The following is a 21,172-nucleotide window of genomic DNA, read 5'->3' as shown; positions in this document are numbered from 1 at the left end:
TACAATTGTCAGTCCAACAGGAATTTTATATCACATTTTGATTTGTATGTGGCCTAATTTTATGTCCGTCAGGTCATGAAGAAAGTGAGAATAAGGGTGAGAGTACATTCCAGAGAACAGAGGACTTGTGTATTGTGCTGGCCAGTAGCCCATGTGCTTGTCCTTGATAGCTTAATAAGCATTCATAAATATCTGCCTTGGCCTAGAAATTTCAGCAATATGAGCAAAAATCTGACAAAAAGACAATCAGTGTTTCACATATTACAGAAATGATAAGTTTTACCACTAAATAATTGTGATCATTACTAGATCTCATTTTTGCTGGATTTAATCAAAAGTCCGTGTCCACTTAAGTGGATTGTACTTTGGTTACTTTTGTAATAGGCCTGTATGTAAAAATAAAATTTAGGCAAAACTTCTACCTCAATAAGATTTCAGAAGTGATTTAAAATGTTTTTTGTTTGGGCTTACAATGAATTCTGGGATGCCCCAAAATTGGGAGGATTCAGCGAGATTCCAGAAAATGTCACTGAAGGCAAAAAGCAAGCATTATCAGGGTTCCTGGCTTGGTTTCTTATTGAGGTTTTCCTATTCAGTTATTTAAATCAGTGAGGAATTACCACAAAAATTTATGTGCACATTTCTATTTTTGTGAGGAATATATAAAAATGATAGGCACAATATTTTGGATTTTTTTTTAACAGGGAAATGTGAGTTTAGATGTGGAAATACCACTATCAGGTGACAATAACAAAAAACTATTGTGATGACCGATGTGCAGTTTTTTTGTGGTGAATGGTCGTAGTTTTCAGACACTTAGGGACTCTAAAGTTTTTACTAAATACAGGTCTGAATGTTAACTAGCTAGCACAGCTAACTGACCAACCAGCTGCTCCTGCAAGCTTGCTTCAACAACATTTAAGTGCTGATAGAGCCAAGGTTAGCGAGAGTAAATTGTCTACTTGCCCAAAAAATAGGAGGCCCACACAAGCAGCGCACATTAGAGCTGAATGGAGCAAACATCTGCTTGTGTCCAACAAGAAGAGCACCTTCATTGCGCTATGACATGCGCTCACTGGAGTGGCCGCTTAAGCGTGATACTGCGACTGAAGTAGCGTGCTCCAAGCTGAAAACATGTTAAACTTGCATGATCCGGTGCAACACAGATGTTATATATGTTATATGTAAGTTTGTATACAGCAGCAATCTATTCTGAAAAGCAGAATGAGGAAATAATTTAAAAAGTGTTTGAATGTACAAGAACCCCGTTGAGGCAGAGAACCAACAACTTTAAGTAGTAAAATCATCACAGAGCTAATCAATTCTAGTAATAAAGTAAGACGACGGCCACATTGGAGAGACGAGAACAAAAGAGACAAGAAGAAATGATGACCTGTGAGGCCTCACTATTCGGCTGACTGCTTCAGGGAGTGGTTTGATGGTTTGGCTGGCATGACGAATACAAAATGGCCAAAAACGCAATGGCAATCGTCTGTCATCTCACATTTCATGGATTTCAGGCTGCTGTTTCATCTGTATGTGCAACTGCAATTGTTTTTTGAGCATTCATCTTTGTTGCAATGGAACCTGAGCAAACATTTCTTGTTTGGGAACATTTTGATTAGATCACTTAGTAAAAAAAAAAAAAAAAAAAAAAAAAAAACCCTGCAAAAGCATTATTTCTAAATAAAAAATAACAAATGATCTTTATAGCACTTAAGCTTTGTTTATATAGTAACACATCTACATTCATATCATTTTCAAATACTCATAGAATTGTCAACAGTGTTGACATGGAGCAAATTAAACACCATGGAGCTTTGAACCAATCTGCAAACCAATTGGTTGCAAAGTTTTACTGCTTCATGAAGTTTCTTTTGGCCATCACTGCTGATAATGCACACCAGTGACACCATTTCAAGTGACTACCCCTTGAAGCTCATTAAAACCATGCTAAGAATGTACGAAGTTGTTATCAGACAAAAGAACGTCTATTTTCAAGAAACTGGAAAATAAAAAAACATTTTATTTCACCTTTTCTGATCAGTAAATATTGTCATGTGCTCATTTATACATTTAATGCCTTCAGTGAGACTGTACAGTATAGTAGGGCTGGATGATTATGTTCGAAATAATCACAATTATTTTGGGCAATACTGAAATCGCGATTATTTATACTTTTTGGTCAAACATGTCTATTTATTGCACTTTTTAAAGCAACCAGTATATAAAAAAAGCTTCAAGCCTTGTTACTTAAAAATAAAAAATAAACAAATAATAATTAAAATACCCACCAAAGACCCTTCTATGAACTCTCACCTTACCGTGATGGAGGGGCTTGCGAGTCTCAATGATCCTAGGAGCTAGGATGTACGGGGCTTTAAGCCCCTGGTAGGGTCTCCCATGACAAACAGATCCTAGGTGAGACACCAGACTAAGCATGGTTCAAATAGACCTTATGATAAGGAAAACAATTGGAAATAAGTTTCCCTTGCCAGGACACGGGTCATCGGGGCTCCCCTCTGGAGCAAGGCCTGGAGGTGGGACTCGGCAAGCGCCTGCACCCATCGGACCAGGCCGGGCTCAGCCCGAAAGGAAAACGTGGGTCCCCCTTTCCAAGGGCTCAGCACCTGTGGGAGGGGCCATAGGGGTCGGGTGCAAAGTGAGCTGGAAGTAGCCGGAGGCGAGGACTTTGGCTTATCGATCCCCGTCTACAGAAGCTAGCTCTTGGGACATGGAAAGTCACCTTTCTGGTGGGGAAGGAGCCTGAGCTGTTGTATGAGACAGAGAATTTCAGACTGGATATAGTCGGACTCGCCTCCACTCACAGCTTGGGCTCTGGTACAAGTGCTCTCAAGAGGGGATGGACTCTCTTCCACTCTGGAGTTACCTGTGGTGAGAGGCGCAGAGCAGGTGTGGGCATTCTTATTGCCCAACAGCACAGCGGTTGTACATTGGGGTTTAACCCAGTGGACGAGAAGGTGGCCTCCCTCCGCCTTTGAGTGGGATGACGGGTCCTGACTGTTGTCTGTGCTTATGCACCAAACAACAGCCCGGAGAGCATTCTCTCTCGCCAAGAGTTGTTTACAGTATTTAGGTCACTGTAGTCCTTTTCAGTCGAATCATAAAAATGTTTGTATTGGTGAACTTCCATGAGCAATAGTTCATCCGCCATATTTTCCGTGCGGAAGAAACTCCGGAGGGGACGCGTTACGGAAAATCTGGCCCGCACGGACTCCATGTGGAGGAGCGTGGTTGCAGATGTTTCCTGCATTTTGATGCCTGGAGCCTCGCGGACCGCGTCAAGCATAACCCAAGCTTAATGCTGCCACCCTTCTTGCAGTATTTGCTTGCTTGCTATTTCTTATGCTTAATGAAGTCTTAAACCTGTGTTTACCCCCTGGTGGTAGGATGAATGAAAGTTCTTGAATATCGCTTAGGATCAGCTTAATCAATCGTGGCAGCCAATATCATGATTGCGACTTAAGTTCGATTAATTGTGCAGCCCTACAGTATAGGCATGAAAATAGTCATGAAAATGCACACGCACACACACATAAATACACAAAACCGGGCCAGAAATTTGGAAACACCCTCTAATTGTGTTATATTTATAAAAATGTCCTAAATTGTGGATTAATACTGAATTCTTAAAAAATCATGATCTTGTGAAAATATTGAATGAATTTCTTTTGTAAACAAAAGATGTTGCTGAAAACAGACTGTTCTATCACAAAAACAGTGCACACACTTTTTGTCCAGATCACGTCCAGATGTTGATCAATGTCCAGATATCCACATCTGGGTATTTTCTCAGCCTAATTGATAATGTAGATAATGCATTATCACTTGCAATTACTTTCTGTTCACAGATTTTTATTAACAAGGGTCCATGGCTTGAAATTCCTGATCTCTTTCATTCGAAAGTGTTTCAAAACGTTTAACTTGTACTGTAGGAAAATCTCTACCACACAACCTTGCAGCATTGATATCGTTATTTTTGAGGCATTCGAGATGATAACGAAGCAGCAATTGTCCCTCTATTCATTTATACGTCTCATTGCAAGCACTTATCGATGTAGGGGTTAGGTTTGGCAATGGTGCATTGCATCAATGTCACGGTTGAGGCAGTTCACGTCAATTTTGAACATTTAGATGCATCGTGAAGTTATGCGAGAAGTGTCGATATTTTCTAATTCATTCATTATAATTACGTAAGTACAGGATTTAAAGTGTTTCATTCTTTTGTGTATACCTGCACCGTTGAGCGGTAATAATAACTTACGTTGTCAAATATTTAGTCTATCAAACGTGTTTCTCGTGTATTTGGGGAAGGCGGTGTGACAGCTAGCTGAGGGATAGTCGGTACTATTGCCAAAAGTTACATTTTTGGAAATAAATCGGCGCTAATAAACTCCGTTTGTTTCAAACACTGTCTGTTGGCGTTCCTCGTGCGTACCACTTAGGGAATGGGCCGAACGAATGTAACCTGTGCGTTTAATTAACTTACAGTTACTAGGCTAATATTAGCAAGCTAACTAGCTAGCTCACTTGTTCCTTCCTGTGGCACCTGTTGATAGCAAAGCCACTTAATCTGGTGCCAAAACGCGACAATACTCACTCACGCTTTCCTCCGGTTCCGAGGGCGTCCACAGGTCCAGTAGACTCAGGTAATTAATAGCACGATTAATCCAAAGAACTCCTCTGTCACAGTTTCACTCTGAGAAATTTACGGCTCGATTGTTCTACTGGGCTGCTCAGACACCTACCCAACCTCCTCACTCGTTCGTCTCACTCTGTCATCAATATTTGCATTCTCCAACACAAAAGAGAAGAGTGCCCGCCCACAAGAAAAATACAACGACGAAAATGATTGGTCAGCCAAGAAAAATTATTTGCAGCCTTAGCCAATCAAAAATGTTTTTATTTTCCCGACCAAAGTGCAGAACACAAACTGTATGTGGCTATATTTTCTCATGCATTAGTTTTCATTTAAGAGTGGCTATATTTTCTCATGCATTAGTTTTCATTTAAGAGTGCCCAGGCGTCTAAAATGTGAAAACAGTTTTAGCCAATACAGTACGTGCCCGCAAATAAGGACAAAACAGCAATTTCCAAATACGTGGTGGCCTTACGTGGAATTTCAGTCATGCCAGATAAACTACATTCCAGTGTGGCGCTCCAGCAATTAAGTTAGGTATGTGAAAACTCGGAGAAAGTTGACCCCGAGATAGGGGAAAGCCAGATCAATTGGTTTCAGAGTGCCGGCTAAGAGAATTTCCACCACCATTTTCACCACGGTAAAGGGAACCTTGCAGGATTTGCGTTCTGTCCTGAATAAAATGTTAAGTTATCTAAGAACGTTATTACACATAGGTTCATTCTTCATATCGAGAAATTACTCGATTTAACAAACCCCTTAAAAGAACAGGAACACAACAGGGGATACAGAATAATCAGGATTAATTTTATTAATTTTCAGTTTCAATAATACCATTACAGAAAAACAATTTACATGATATTTTTTACAGTAATAGTAGAATGCTGTGTAATTGCTTCAAGTGCTGGTCATAGTTTATAGTGTGTGCAATGTGAGACTGATTTCAGTCAAGTGTTAAGTGTTAAGAATCACTCAGTACAAAGGCAGTAATAACCTGCTTCTTCTTACTCAAATGAAACTGTCAGGATTTGATTCTGCCTCTTTGGGCAGGTGCCTGGAAGAGCTTGTATGCTGTGTTCAGGTCATAATGGAGGTAATGTAAATATGATTTGCACAAAATGTGGCAAGTCTTTTAATTGACTTTTTAAAAATTCTGTCTTGATTTCTACCTTTTAGCACACACAACCATAAACCAAGCTAAAGTGAGGTGTCCTTTTCTTTACTTTCCTCCAGCTTGCCACCTATGATATGAACGCAGCATGAGGCTCCGCTATAAATACGATGACTGAGGTATCAGGGACATTTCTCATATACACACACTACAGGGATACGCAAGAATGGCCCAACATCATCTTACATACAGCACAACCAAAATTAACAAGCACAAATGAAGCATTAACCTCAAACAGAAATTCTGCCCACATTTGGCAACCTACCCAAAGTGTAAACCAAGCACACCCCTCTCAAGAAATTCGAGGGGTGGTAGGAAGAAAAGTCTGAGGATTTACGGGGGTTGGTTGGGGATGAGCAAGAGCTCGTCAGAAGGATCAAAGCTCTAAGTGATGCATTCATGTTACAAATTATGCTGCTCATATGAACTTTTTTTTTCATTAAAAAAAAAAAAAAACTTGCATCTTCTAACTTTGGGCAAGTGAAGCCAAACAATTCCTAACATCATCCTTTTGTTAAAAACATGAACAAGTTGACTTGGTGCCATCACTATATTCCTCAAATGAAAAGTATTTTTGCAATAAACTTGCTTTTATCATATGATGGATACAGCATTTTCGACTGTTTTAACCTTTTGGACTGTTTTGTTTGGCACTGACACTGACAAGAAAAGTCACAAACTTCTTGAGCAAAGTTGTGTCGAAGGCTGGCGATCGATTGCTTACAGTGCACTTATTTGGCAAATTCTTTAAGGTCAGTTTCTGAGGATGACAACTTCGCAGTCAACTGGTCTACTCAGTGTACAAAGTGACTTTTGAATTGGCTAAATGCAATGCAATATATACTGTATGAAACATAAAATACTCTTTCTTTTTCACATTTGGTGGGCTCCATACAGTACAACGAACTAATTAAATGATTCAATTTTTTTTGTTTTGTTTACTTTTCAGTACAGCTGAATAAAGCTGTAGTAAATCAATGTCGGGTCGGAAGAAACATTGCCTAACAGAGTTATGATTTCCAACCAGGGTGCTTTGAGAATCTAATTTCATCTAATTGGTCTGATTGTTTTTTCAAATATGTCTTTGTTCTTCTGTTTATGCCAGGGATGAATGAAGACAGACAGCTATAAAAAAGCTTGTTGTCTATAAACTGGCAGAAGGAACAATAACCTGTATGCCCATCTATTGTCATATATACAACAGGAGCACTTAACAACTGAAAATTTCTGGAGAAAGTTTATGTGGATGCTGAAAAGTTGAGGCTCAGCTGAAATATCGTATACGACAAGAAGAAGCAAAGGATTTGAACTAAAAAATACTACAAAACAGCATCATGATGATGAATGATGAACTGGATATTACAGTAACCCCTCTTTTTTTTTGGTTAATGGGGACCGGAACCTCCCGCGATAGGTGGAAAAACCGCTAAGTAGCGTTTCACCACCCCCCCGAAATTGGTCGATTGCAGAAGGGCAAGGCAGAAGATGTAATCTACGACTCCAATGGTTGCGCCAGGAGCCAATCACGTGTTTTGTAGGAGTGCCTGAGAGCTGTGCTTCCTCAAAGTCACACACGCTGTGAGGGAGACACGAATGGAGCAACTGCAGAGCATTATAAACCTCTGACCTAGATTTCTTTTGTAATAAATTGGAATTTCAAGTGTAAACTCTAATTGTTATGATGTTTGGTCAGCTACAGGTTTCATTTAATTAAACTTCCGGGCGCTGCTAATATAATCACGGCTTTCCATGACATTACAGCCGAAGGGAATGGGAACCCGGAAGGACAACAGTACAGAAACTGTATAGGGTTTATTCATTTAAGATTTACAAGTAAATATGTGTACTGCAGTCATTCAACTCTCGAGGAGTGCCTGTGGCAAGTGCATTTATAGTTAACTCGCCTGTCAGGCATGCAGGAAACCACAGCACGCAGGTGCAAAATTCTATGAATCTCTTTTTGAGAGGGATTGGTTATTGTCTGCTTCCTGAGCAATGGCTTTGATCAAGGCACCAAATCCTCCAAATGCCGAAGGGCGCTATAAAGTTAAGCGTTCGACATCTAAAATTTAAAGAAAGAAAAAGAAAATCCAATCAAGTGTCACATTTTTACTTGTAATTTTGCTTTGATTGTAAACAACCCCATAGCATTTGATCTCTAAAATGTTTAGATGTTTTAAGGAGAAATAATAAAGGTATGGTCAAATAAAACCAAGTCATTCTCTTTTGCCCTTCAAAACTCCATAACCTGTATTCTCCATAATTTCATGTCGATGGAGCAGCTACATTTCACAACAGGTCATGCTCCGCACCACGAGATACAAAACGGATAAATAAATAAATACAAAAATAGATAAAAGTATATGAGGAAAAAAGAAATTCTTTAACATTTAGGTAACAAACCCAACTTCACGAGTTTTATCGGGTAATATGTTAATGCACCTTTATTTTAAAGATAACGCTCTTAGGATTGGTCAGCCAACTGAATGTGTTTCTAACACCGCACCTTCCGCAGCGGAAAAACATTCCACAGGCTCCAAGCTGGGGCGTTGTACTCTTAAAAATGAGCGAAGCCAGATGAGCCACTTTCAAGTCAACTTTGTCATTTTTTTTTCCCAAGCTCGATTTGCTGCACTTATGGTTGTCAGGTGTCATTCAAGTAAGACTTTGCTTCTGTTTTGAGGTTTGGTCAAAGTAAAAGTGTTCAAACAATTAAAAAGGGATTCTAAAAAGGCAGTCTTAAATGGGATGGAGGATGGAGTAGCAGAAATGAACAAGATATCAGAGCGTGTGGCAAAAGCAAAGGAGGAGTCATTCTATTTCACTCGATCTACTAAGGAAAAATGGCGAACACACAAAGTAAATTAGAGACAAGAATGTGATTACTACTATAATGAGGATGATATTCAATCAGAACCATAATATAATATGAAGTACGAATATTAATAATCATTATAATCAGGAGAATTATATTACAGAATAAATCTCAATTTTATATATTTCTTCACTTTTTTTTTTTTCAAATCTTTTCAACGCAGACCTATTAAGAGTCAGCAGCTGCTGGCTCCAATTGGCTGTTGCATATGACATCACAGCTAACAGATGCCCCACCGTTTTTTTATGTCCTGTCCAGGCAGGAAGTGCCAGCACCGTCAATGTATGAGTCTGGATTGACTGAATTCTGGGGAAAAAAATGTCTTGGTTGGTTGATACATTACATTTTCAATCTTCTCAGGGTCATAGATAAGATGGATGGTCCGTGTTCAAGGTGAAGATGAAACAAAAGAGGAGAAAGTACCTGCATCATAGCCGTCCGATGACCATGACGTCCACAACTTCTCCCTTGTGCAGTTCCACATACTGCTCGGTTTTGGGAGGCAACATCAGCAGGCCATTGGCGCTGCGCATTGACATGAGCCTGCTGGACACTTGGTTACCTGAAGATTACATTTTCCGTGTAACGTACAAGTAAGACTTGCATTGGCCACATAATTAGGTAGACCTCTTAATCTCATGATAAGTACATATTGCTCACACTTTTTTAATTGCCAATATCAATGTAATGTACATGTATTTTATGTAAACTACAGTATATATATTACCTTAATTTAGTGATTTATATAAATAAAACACATGCGCGCATGGCAAACACTTTGAACAACACCTGTCGAGATCAAGAGCCGCTACCTTTGCCGACAATCGCCAGTGTTCGCCCCTTAGGGTGAATAGGGGCTTAACGACAAGCAAAAATAAAACATACCGTATTTCTCCAAGTATATATATCCCCCCATTTTTTTTACTTCAATTTGGGTGAATTTCACAAAAATGTGAGTTTAAGTCGACCCCAGATTTTAGTGGTTACATAGATCATAGCTGTCCAATTTTAACACATGGTTTGTGTAAATAAAATGATGAAATTACGCTGCTTTTAGATGTATTCCTTCATTGTAGATCGAACGAAATACTGTTGTTATGGGGGAAAGGGGTGGGGGAGGAATGAGACAAGTGCGGGGCAATGTACGCGTGTGCATAGACACAAATGCTAAAACTAATGTTGCATCAATAAAATGATTCGAAGTTTCAATGCTTTGTTTCTTTTGATCCACCCATCCATTTTGTAGAGCTGCTTATCCCTATAGGGGTCACAGGCTTGCTGGCACCTATCTGAGGTGGCTTCGGGCAGTAGGTGGGGGACACCGCAAACTGGTTGCAATCGCAGGGCACACAGAGACGAACAATCATTCACGCACCCAATCACACCTAAGGACAATTCAGTAAGTCCAATTCACCTGCCATGCATGTTTTTGGATTGTGGGAGCCAAAGTGCACGGGGAGAACCCACGCGGGCTCGGGAGAACATGCAAACTCCACACACGATGGCCGGAGCCATGTGGATTTGAACCGGCACCTTTGAACTGTGAGATGGAGACCACGCAGCCTCATTGTTGACAACAAAGAGGCAATAAGGCGGTGATGGACGAAAGTGCATTTTTTTATATGTTCTGTGCAAACGCTCTGAAACGGATGCATACTATATCAAATTAGAGGCATATGAACTCATTTTAAGCCTTGTAAATGACATGATAGTACTTATTTCGCATCAAAAATCATGTTATTCGAATACAGATTTGTGGAAAAGTAGGTTGGTTTTGAGTTAGGCGTTTATAAGTGCATCCCCCTCAGATGGGGGTTTAAAATGAGGGAAAGGGCTTGTACTCTTGAAAAATACGGTACTCCCTTTACATCCCATAAAGACAACGAAATCCGCAATTTTTTAAGACAACAAATTAGTTACAAAGGCTTTTAAACTTTAACAGATAGCATCAGTATATGAAGTATCTTGTCGCTATCAACAATGCATTGTTAGATACACTTGTGAATTGGAATAAAACAATCAATTATTGAACATTTGGGTACATGGAAAATGTTTAAGAAAAAGGATAGGTGAGCTGTCTTTTGGATGTCTTCAACTTACATTTCTTCATCGTAGTGAAAACGATGGCATTGTGTTGCACATGCATATGTGTCTGTGTGCATGCATGTTCACACCTGTGCTTTGAGCCCAGGGCAGTGGCTCCTGATGATGCCAGGTCAGAATGCAGCGATGGTACTCTGGTCGAGGATCCAACTTCACATCACATGAAAGCTAAAACACAAAAATAAGACATTTTAAAAATAAACTTGATTAGTATAATTTGAATCATTTTAATTTTGGTACTTAAGGTCAAGCAACAATCAAGCATACCAGAGCTTTATTGCTAATCCTACCCATTCCCTTCAGTGCAGGAAAAAAAGTGAACACAAAATCTATGCTCGATGCTCTTCAACCATCTCTTCACAGCTCCAAAGCCTTTGACGTCACAGTAATTGAGTTGTTGAATTCATAAAAAATATCTTGGCACAGTGAGCCCCCGTGTTACGAGATGAATCCGTTCAGCGGTTGGGGTCGTAAGGCGAATTCGCCATATGACGGGCCATCCCAACCTATGTTAAATAGCTAATGCGTTTAGAGCCCCAGGTAAAAATCAAAATCAAAATCGGACATACATATTAAAAATTGGTACCAAAATAGTAATAGTAAGTGCTAAGTATATATAATATAAATGTATACAATCAGAAAACATTATAAATAAAAAAATACAGAAAAGATTTATTTACCTTGGAGTGCCGCTTATTATGCCCATATTCCCTAATAAGGGTTATCGCCAGCCTCGTTTCCATATAAATCATCTTCTTACTTCTCTCTTTAACATCACTAGCAATCTTGGGAGCCATGGCTAACCCTTTCAACTTTGAATTAAGCAGTAAAATGCACTATAAATACAGTTTTGTAACCACTCAACCACACAATGGAACAAAGCTTTACCGTTCCGCCATTTTGAAACAAGTGAGGCTTCTGTGCACAAACCTCTTTGTACTGGATAGCCGCCTGCGGATATGAATCTCTTCTATTAATTACCTCCAATGAAGTGCAATATGCAAATTGGGATGACATGACCAGCAGTTCATTGGGAGAGCAAAGGAACTGCGAGTCCTCCCCCAGCGTGCGTCAAGAAGAAAATGACGAAGGCAGATGCCAATGGCATAGGATACAGAGATTTATATACATACATATACATTATTTATATATATGCACACAGTGGGCCCCCGGTTTACAAATTCCCTGATTTACGTATTTTTCATCTTACGAACGTGGACCACGGCGTTTTTTGTCCCCCTCTTACGCACAAACCTTTCATCTTACGAACAATCCAACATGCCGGTCAGTGTGTCCGCACTATTTTTTTTCGCTTTGCTGCATCAATAAAATTAACTATTCTCGCATGTCACGGAAACGCCGATATGGTCACGGTCTCAGTCACGGAGATGCTGATATGCTATTGGTCAATCAATCAATCAATCAAATTTTATTTATATAGCCCTAAATCACCGAAGTGTCAAAGGGCTTCACAGATGAAAAGAGGTCATGTGGAGACCTCTTTCGAGAAAAGAAGTCGTACAATGTCATCTTTTCAGTATAAGGTACACAACAGCATCCCCTGTCAAAGCTCCCAGAAGGGGAAGGAAAAACTCAAAAAACCCAATTTGGGGAAAATCAGAAACCTCCAGAAGGGACCACAGGTGGGAGGAGCCCCATCCAGGCCCACATGAGGTCACAGTCACGGTCTCAGTCACAGAGATGCCGATATGCTATTGGCCGAACGCCTTCATCTAGCTTTGATGGCACAGCTGGTCGGTGTGTTGTGAAGCCTTTGCAAACATTATCTGTTAGACATGGCTTCTAAAATTGCAAGTGGCGGTAAAGGAAGAAGTAAGAGGATGATGACAATAGAAACGAAAAAGGAGATAATAAAAAAATACGAAGGAGGCGCACACATAGTTAACCTTGCTAGTGAGTATGGCCGTAACCGCTCGGCAATCTTCTAAGGCCCACATGTCAAAGTCAAGGCCCGCGGGCCACATCATTCCCGCAAGAGGGTTTTATCTGGCCCCCGTGATGATATTGATTTATTATTAGATCCGGCCATCAGGCCGCTGCAAATCAGCCGCCCGCAGATATAATGTACGCACCAATACTACATTTCTCACAATGCAACAGGGGCGCGCCGAGCGGGAGGCGGCTTCATTTAATTATTTATTAGGCAAAACGGAAGGTGGACCATGAAAACCGGGGGTTTCAAGCAAGGTGGGAGTTAGAGTACATGTTCACAGAGGTAGCTGGAAAACCCGTGCGTCTAATATGTGGAGAAAGCGTGGCGGTGATGAAAGAGTATAATATGAGACGGCATCATGAAACCAAACACGCGGACAAAAACAAGATAGTGGACATGGAACAAAGGCTACAGAAGGTCGAGGAATTAAAACGAGGCCTCAAATCTCGACAGGGTCTCTTCAGAAAAGCCAAGTCAGAAAGCGAGGCTGCTGTTAAGGCAAGTTTTATTTTAGCAGAGGAGATCGCTAAATCAGCCCGGCCATTTACAGAGGGCGAGTTCATAAAAAACTGTATGCTTAAAGTCTGTGACGAAGTTTGCCCCGACAAAAGACAGCTCTTTTTAAACGTCAGCCTGAGCAGAAATACCATTGCTGTGCGAGTAGACCTGTTTTCTATCAATCTAAAAGAGCAGCTTGTTAACAAGGGAAAGGATTTCATCGCATATTCCCTGGCTGTGGACGAGAGCACGGACATTTCTGACATTGCCCAGTTGTCAGTTTTCATCCGCGGAGTGGACTCCAGCCTAAACGTGACAGAGGAGTTGTTAGCATTACGTCCAATGCATGGCACCACTACAGGACATGATTTGTATGAAGAGGTCTCAAGATGTGTAAACGAGATGGAGCTGCCTTGGGACAAACTTGTGGGTTTGACAACAGATGGAGCACCTGCGATGTGTGGACATAGGAGTGGACTGGTGGCAAAGATACGGGAGAAGATGCAGAAGGAAAACGTCTCTGGTGAGCTGACAGCTTATCACTGTATCATACACCAGGAGTCATTGTGTGGTAAAGCCTTGAAAATGAAACATGTAATGAGCACCATCACGTGCGCAGATAACTTTATCAGAGCCAAAGGGTTAAATCACCGCCAGTTCAAGTCATTTGTGAGCGAGTTAGAAACGGAGCATGGTGATTTGCCCTATCACACTGAGGTGCGGTGGCTAAGCCAGGGAAAGGTGCTGCATAGATGTTTTGAGCTTCGTGAGGAGATTTGTCTGTTCTTGGACAGCAAAGGGAAAGACACAACACAACTCCGAGACGAAAGGTTTTTGTGTGAAATGGCCTTTCTATGTGACATTACGACTCATCTGAATGCAATGAACCTGCAACTGCAGGGTAGGGCTCGTGTCATCTCTGATATGTACAGTACAGTGAAGGCGTTTCAAACTAAACTGACTCTGTGGGAGGCACAAATGCAGAAAGTAAACTTGAGCCACTTTCCTAGCTGTCAAATCATGAAAGATAAGCTGTCCACCAATGTTTTCCCGAGCGCAGTTTGCTGATAAAATTAGTGTACTTGCCGCTGACTTTCAGCGGCGATTTGCTGACTTTGAAGCACAAAAAAGCAGGTTTGCACTGCTCAGTAATCCATTTGCAGTTGATGTAGAAAGCTCACCGCCAAACCTCCAAATGGAGTTGATTGAGCTACAATGCAATGATGCGCTGAAGGCAAAATACGCAGCAGTGGGTGCTGTGGAGTTTGCACGCTTCCTCCCTGACACAATGCCCCAGCTGCGCACCCAGGCTGCTCAAACGTTGTCTATGTTTGGCAGCACATACCTGTGTGAACAATTGTTTTCATTAATGAAGTTGAACAAAACATCACACAGAGGTCGACTTACTAATGAACACCTTCACTCAGTTCTGAGGATTTCCTCAGCTCAAAGCCTGACCCCAAACATTGATGAACTTGTGCAAAAGATGAGACACCACCAAGTATCAGCCTCAGCCTCAAAGAAGTGAACATTACTGTGCAATTACATATTTGGAGTTTTTACTCTGTTCAAGTTTAAAAGATAAATATGCACATATGACTTTTCCTTGAAGGAAGTCTTGTTTTTGGTTAAGAGATTTTTGCACTTTATTTGATTGTATTTCGATGTAATATATTTTTTTAATTATTTCAGTTGAATGATAGAAAGTTGTTATTTATTTTTTGAAGTTGCCTCAATTCAGCCCATTTTTGCTAGATGAGAGAATATACTGATGGTGCCTTGAATAATATCACCTCATTCATTTATTGTTCATGTTCTGAGTATTTCTTTATAAAAGACATTTGTATTTTGTGCCTGCTGAAATTAAAAATTACTGCCAGAGTCATAAGAAAATATTGCTTATTTTATCCAATCATATTGTAATATATTTGTTATGTTTTCAGTAGGTTCAATTTTGGTTTCAATGAAGATTGGACAGTCCGGCCCTCACCTTATAGCCAAATGTTTTATTTGGCCCTCCGTCCATTTGACTTTGACACCCCTGTTCTAAGGGCAAGACTTTCCTTGCCAGGGGACGGACCTCTGTCAACAACAAAATGGAGAGGCTTCTTTTATTATGGATTAAAGAGAAGGAAATCGCCGGTGATATGTTCTCGTTTAAGAAAAGTTCTCGTTTAAGAAAAATAATAAATAAATTCTGCGGGTTCGTCTCTGCTCCCCTCCACCTCCACCCACTACCAGCTCAAGTCACGTCGCCCCAAAGGTAAATGTCATTTTTCCTTTTTATATTTATGTTATTTAATTTAACTGTACAGTAGATTATGTTAACGCATTCACTAATTAACATAGGTTTGGATTGCCCGTCATACGAGCAATTCGAGTTACGAGCATAGCCGCTGAACGGATTAAGTTCATAACAAGGGGGCCCACTGTATGTATATCTATCTATATATATATATACATATCCATCTGTATACATATCTATCTATATATCTATATATATATATATATATCTATATCTATCTATCTATCTATCTATATCTATATATATATATATATATATATATATATATATATATATATATATATATATATACAGTGCCCAGCGTTAATGAGTACACCCCCTTTAAAAAGTTATACTTTTCACAATATATCATTGAAAATAAATGGTATTTACAAAACGTGCATAAGTTAAGTTTCATACAGCAACTGAAGAAAGCTGGAACTCCAACCATTGCACAGAGACGTCCAGGTCGACCACGAAAGTTAACACCACGGCAGGAACGTCTAGTGATGAGAAAGGTTGAAGAAAACCGGCATGCAAGTACAAGGGACTTATCTGTGGAAGTACAAAGTGTAATTGGAGTGCCTGTGTCTCGTGACCTAATACGCCGGACAGTGCAGAGGAATGGCATGCATGCATGTCGTCCTCGGAGGAAGCCTCTCCTAAAGCCCCGCCACAAGAATGCCCGTCTAGAGTTTGCTATGGCCCATTTTCAAGATGAGCGCTACTGGGACTCTATACTGTGGAGTGATGAGACTAAAATCAATCTCTTTGGAACCGATGGCTTCAAAACTGTCTGGCGTCGCAAGGGTGAAGAATACAAAGAAAAGTGCATGGTGCCCACAGTGAAACATGGTGGTGGTAGTGTCCTTGTGTGGGGCTGCATGAGTGCTGCTGGTGTTGGGGAGCTGCATTTCATCGATGGCATCATGAATTCAGCAATGTACTGCCACATACTGAACACTAAGATGCTTCCATCCCTTCATGCCCTTGGTCGTCCCCTATTCCAACACGACAATGACCCCAAGCATACATCTAAAGCCACTGCAGCCTTTCTGAAAAGCAAGAAGGTGACAGTGATTCCATGGCCAAGTATGTCACCTGATCTCAACCCAATTGAGCATCTGTGGGGAATTCTAAAGAGACAGGTTGAGTGTCACTCTCCATCCAACCTCCAATCTCTGAAAGAGATCATAGTAGAAGAATGGAAAAAGATTGATGTTGCCAAATGTTCCCAACTTGTCCATTCTATGCCCAGGAGACTTGGAGCTGTCATTGCAAATTACGGAGGACATACAAAGTACTGAATGTTCTGAATTTAGCAGTTTTGTTATGGGGTGTACTCATTTCTGCGCCACCCTAATTTCTGTTAAACTAAAAAATCTAAGTCATCTAAGTTATATTAAACTTTTTTGTTTCAGTTATCTGTTCAGGTGTTATAATAAACTTCATCTGTGAATATTTTGGGAGTATTTGTTTTATTTTCATTTAAATATTATATAAAATGTTACTTTTCAGAGGGGGTGTACTCATTAACGCTGGGCACTATATATATATATATATATATATATATATATATATATATATATATATATATATATATATATATATATATATATATATATATATATATATATATACACACACATACAGTGGGCCCCCGGGTTACGAACTTAATCTGTTCAGCGGCTACGCTCGTAACTCGAACTGCTCGTATGACGGGCAATCCAAACCTATGTTAATTAGTGAATGCGTGCAACGCGTGCAAAAACCTTAGGTAAAAACATCACGACTTTATACACATATTAAAAATGAGTAACATAATCTACTGCACAGTTAAATTAAATAACATACACAAAGGAAAAATGACATTTACCTTTGGAGCGCCGTGACTTGAGCTGGGTGGAGGCGGAGGGGAGCAGAGACCAACCCGCAACGTTAACACAGTTACGCTGATATGCTATTGGTCTTACAATGTCACAGTCACTGTTCCAGTCACGGTGTCAGTCACGGAGATGCTAAAACATATCACCGGCGATTTCCTTCTCTTTAATCCATAATAGAACAAGCCTCTCCATTTTGTTGTTGAGCGAGGTCCATCCCCCGGCAAGGAAAGTCTTGCCCTTAGAAGATTGCCGAGCGGTTCCGTCCATAGTCACGAGCAAGGTTAATTATGCGTGTGCCTCCCTCTTTTTTTTTTATTATCTCCTGCTTGGTTTCTATTGTCATCATCCTCTTACTTCTTCCTTTACCTCTACTAGCAATTTTAGAAGCTATGTCTAACAGATAAAGTTTGCAAAGTCTTCACAACATTCCTTCCTTCCGTTTTTCACTCATTTTCTCTCCTTCCTTCCATACCGACCAGCTGTGCCATCAAGCTAGATAAAGGCGTTCGGCCAATAGCATATCGGCATTTCTGTGATTGACCTGACGCCGGCCAATAGCATCTCCGTGAGTGAGACCGGGTGACCTTAATCGACCAATAGCATATTGGCATCCGTGACTGACTCCGTGACTGACACCGTGACTGAGACAGTGACTGTGACGTTGTAAGAGCAATAGCGTTCACGTACTGTCACAAGTGTCAACTGCTGACTTTGTTGACGCAGCTAAGCGAAAATATATTTGCATACACAATGGCCGGCATGTCGGATTGTTCGTAAGCAAAAGGTTTGCTCGTAAGTGGGGGACAAAAATCTCCATGGTCCACGCTCGTAAGTCGAAATGTTCGTAAAACAGGGTGTTCGTAAACCGGGGGCACACTGTGTATATATATATATATATATATATATATATATCACTAGCCTCCCTGCAATGCGTCACTACAATGCTGGTCTGCTACAGGTCAGCCCCACTCGTTTCAAAATGGCGGAATAGTAGACGCTTCGTTCCATTGTGAGTGGCTACAAAACCGTATTTTGAGTTTAGGGCAGCACAATTAATCGAATTGCAATCACAATACTGGCTGCCTCGATTAATTGATGAAAAATGAAGATGAAAATCGGCAATGTTAACGTTTAAAAAAACGCCTACCAGTACATGTCAAATCAAGCACTTTCGGTCATTCTACCACCAGGGGGCAAACATAAGGTTAAGACATCATTAAGCTTAAGAAATAGCAAGTGAGCAAATCCCGCAAGAACGTCTGCAGCTTGGTTTATGCTTGACGCGCCCCGCGAGTTCAACAAATCTTTTTGGCAACCACGCCAGTTTGCGTGGTGTCCGCGCTGGCCAGATTTTCCGCAATGCATACTTTCTGGAATGTCTTTACCGCACGAAAGCACCAGACAGAAAACATGTCAGACGAATTATTGCTTATTCTTGTTTGCCGGTGAATACAAAGAGGCGAGGAGTTTAATTTAAAAAAAAAAAAAGTTTGGAAGAACTTAGATTGTTTGAATCTACAATCCGGCGAGATTCCACGCGTCTTCTTTCACGCGTCAAGAGTGGGACGCAATGTCAACGCAAGTTGGTTTCACTGGCACGCTCCGGAGATATCAGGTTTCAATTCCACCCTAAATGCCTTTAGATGTCAATGTTTACCACATCTTTGTCTGCCAAAAGTCACTGATTTTCTCAGCCTCTAGTATATGGTACTAACTGTCAATTGAGACCCATTTTGGAAAACCTGATTGGCAAAAACTTAAATAAATTGGGTTTGAAATGACCAAAAATAACATTTTGCCTGCTAAGTCCATTTTCACTTAGAGTGATTCTGGTACTTTTGCACTGTTTTTTTCATCCATCCATCCATCCATCCATCATCTACCGCTGTGTTCTGGGGTCGGGTTGCGGGGGCTTGAGGTTGGATGCCCGAACCACCTCAACTGGCTCCGATCAACGCGGAGGAGCAGCGGCTCGACGCTGAGCCCCTCCTGGATGACCGGACTTCTAACCCTATCTCTAAACTAATTTCAGCCGCTTGTATCCGGGATCTTGTTCTTTCGGTCACAATCCACAGCTCGTGACTATAAGTGAGGGCAGGAACGTAGATCGCCTTTTGGCTCAGCTCTCTCTTCACCACGACAGACCGAAGCAGAGTCACCATTACAGCAGACGCCGGACAGACACACTGTCGATCTCACGTTCCATCCTACCCTCACTCGTGAACAAGACTCCAAGATACTTGATCTCCTCCACTTGGGGCAGGACATCATCTACTAGGGAGAGGGCATTCCACCCTTTTCCGACTGAGGACCATGGTCTCAGATTTGGAGGTGCTGATCTTCATCCCAGCTGCTGCACACTCGGCTGCGACCTGCTCCAGTGAGAGTTGGAGGTCACGGCCTGAAGAAGCCAAAAGCACCACATCATATGAAAAGCAAAGATGCAATGCTGAGGCTCCCAAACCGGACCGCTGCAATGCTAGAGCTGCACCGAGAAATTCTGTCCATAAAGGAATTGAACAGAATCAGTGACAAAGGGCAGCCTTGACGGAGTCCAACACTCAACGGAAAAAAAAGGAACTTACTGCCGACTACTGCTTACAAGCTCTGACATTGGTCGTACAGGGACCGAACAGCCCGTATCAGGGTGTCCGGTACTCCATACTCCCGAAGCACCCCCCACAGAGACCCCTGAGGGACACACACAGCTTAAGCTCAGGTACCAGTCCTCTCGGGAGGGGTAGAACTCTCTTCCACTCTGGAGTTGCCCGCGGTGAGAGGCGCAGAGCAGGTGTGGGCATTCTTATTGCCCCCCAGCTCAGTGCCTGTCCATTGGGGTTTACCACAGTGGACGAGTGGGTAGCCTCCCTCTGCCTTCGGGTGGGGGGACGGGTCCTGACTGTTGTTTGTGCCTATGCACCAAACAGCAGTTGAGATTACCCACCCTCCGGGGACTCCCTTGTTCCGCTGGGGGACTTCAATGCTCCCGTGGGCAATGACAGTGAGACCTGGAAAGATGTGATTGGGAGGAACGGCACCCCTGATCTGAACCCGAGTGGTGCTTTGTTATTGGACTTCTGTGCTCATCACGGATTGTCCATAACAAACACCATGTTCAAACAAATGTCCATATGTGCAATTGGCACCAAGACACCCTTCCTCTGAGGAAGCAGAGTCTTCGGGCTCCGAGGTGCGCTCTCCCATTTCTGGGGCTGAAGTCACTGAGGTGGTCAAGAAACTCCTTGGTGGCAAGGCCCTGGGGGTGGATGAAATCCGCCCGGAGTTCCTTAAGGCTCTGGATGTTGTCGGGCTGTCTTGGCTGACATGCCTCTGCAACATGGCATGGACATCGGGGACAGTGCCCCTGGATTGGCAGACTGGGGTGGTGGTCCCCCTTCTTAAAAAGGGGGACCAGAGGGTGTGTTCAAACTACAGAGGAACCACACTCCTCAGCCTCCCCGGTAAGGTCTATTCAGGAGTGCTGGAGAGGTGGGTCCATCAAGAAGTCGAATCTCGGAATCAGGAGGAGCAGTGTGGTTTTCATCCCGGCCGTGGAACGGTACTGTTCTTTTTTCTTGCAAAAAAACTTTAAGGCTGTTGTACGTGTTCTTACAGGTCTGTTGTAGTATGTAGTTGGTTCTAAGTAGGCTTCATTTTTTCAAAGGTTTGCACTCAGCAAGTTTTTGCCATAATTAATATTTACTTTATTTTAGTTTATTATTATTTTTACATATAAAGCCT

The 21,172-nt window shown here is 41.5% G+C and overlaps 2 protein-coding genes across 9 annotated transcripts in view; both read right to left on the bottom strand.

Moving 5' to 3' along the window:
• pals1a (protein associated with LIN7 1, MAGUK p55 family member a) overlaps positions 1 to 4,780 on the bottom strand; it is a 46,753-nt gene extending 41,973 nt beyond the window's left edge. For both annotated transcript variants that reach the window (XM_088433776.1, XM_088433775.1), the window contains exon 1: positions 4,622 to 4,780. The gene's annotated coding sequence lies outside the window, so the exon portion shown is untranslated. The remainder of the gene's footprint in view (positions 1 to 4,621) is intronic.
• Positions 4,781 to 5,446: 666 nt separating this feature from the next.
• The window catches only part of gphna (gephyrin a), a 46,437-nt gene continuing 30,711 nt past the window's right edge, over positions 5,447 to 21,172 (bottom strand). For all 7 annotated transcript variants that reach the window (XM_088433773.1, XM_088433774.1, XM_088433769.1 and 4 more), the window contains 3 exons: positions 10,881 to 10,977; positions 9,130 to 9,268; positions 5,447 to 9,012 (listed from right to left, as the gene is read on the bottom strand). In XM_088433773.1, coding sequence (XP_088289899.1) covers positions 9,135 to 9,268; positions 10,881 to 10,977 — 231 coding nt within the window. In that variant the 3' untranslated portion in view covers positions 5,447 to 9,012; positions 9,130 to 9,134. The remainder of the gene's footprint in view (positions 9,013 to 9,129; positions 9,269 to 10,880; positions 10,978 to 21,172) is intronic.

The sequence above is a fragment of the Hippichthys cyanospilos genome, chromosome 14 (genome assembly GCF_059441005.1).
Source record: "Hippichthys cyanospilos isolate Australia breed blue-spotted pipefish chromosome 14, RoL_Hcya_1.0, whole genome shotgun sequence".
In the NCBI taxonomy this organism is placed as follows: Eukaryota; Metazoa; Chordata; class Actinopteri; order Syngnathiformes; family Syngnathidae; genus Hippichthys; species Hippichthys cyanospilos.
Note: the sequence above shows the minus strand (reverse complement) of the source record. Positions and strands in the feature narration are given on the sequence as shown.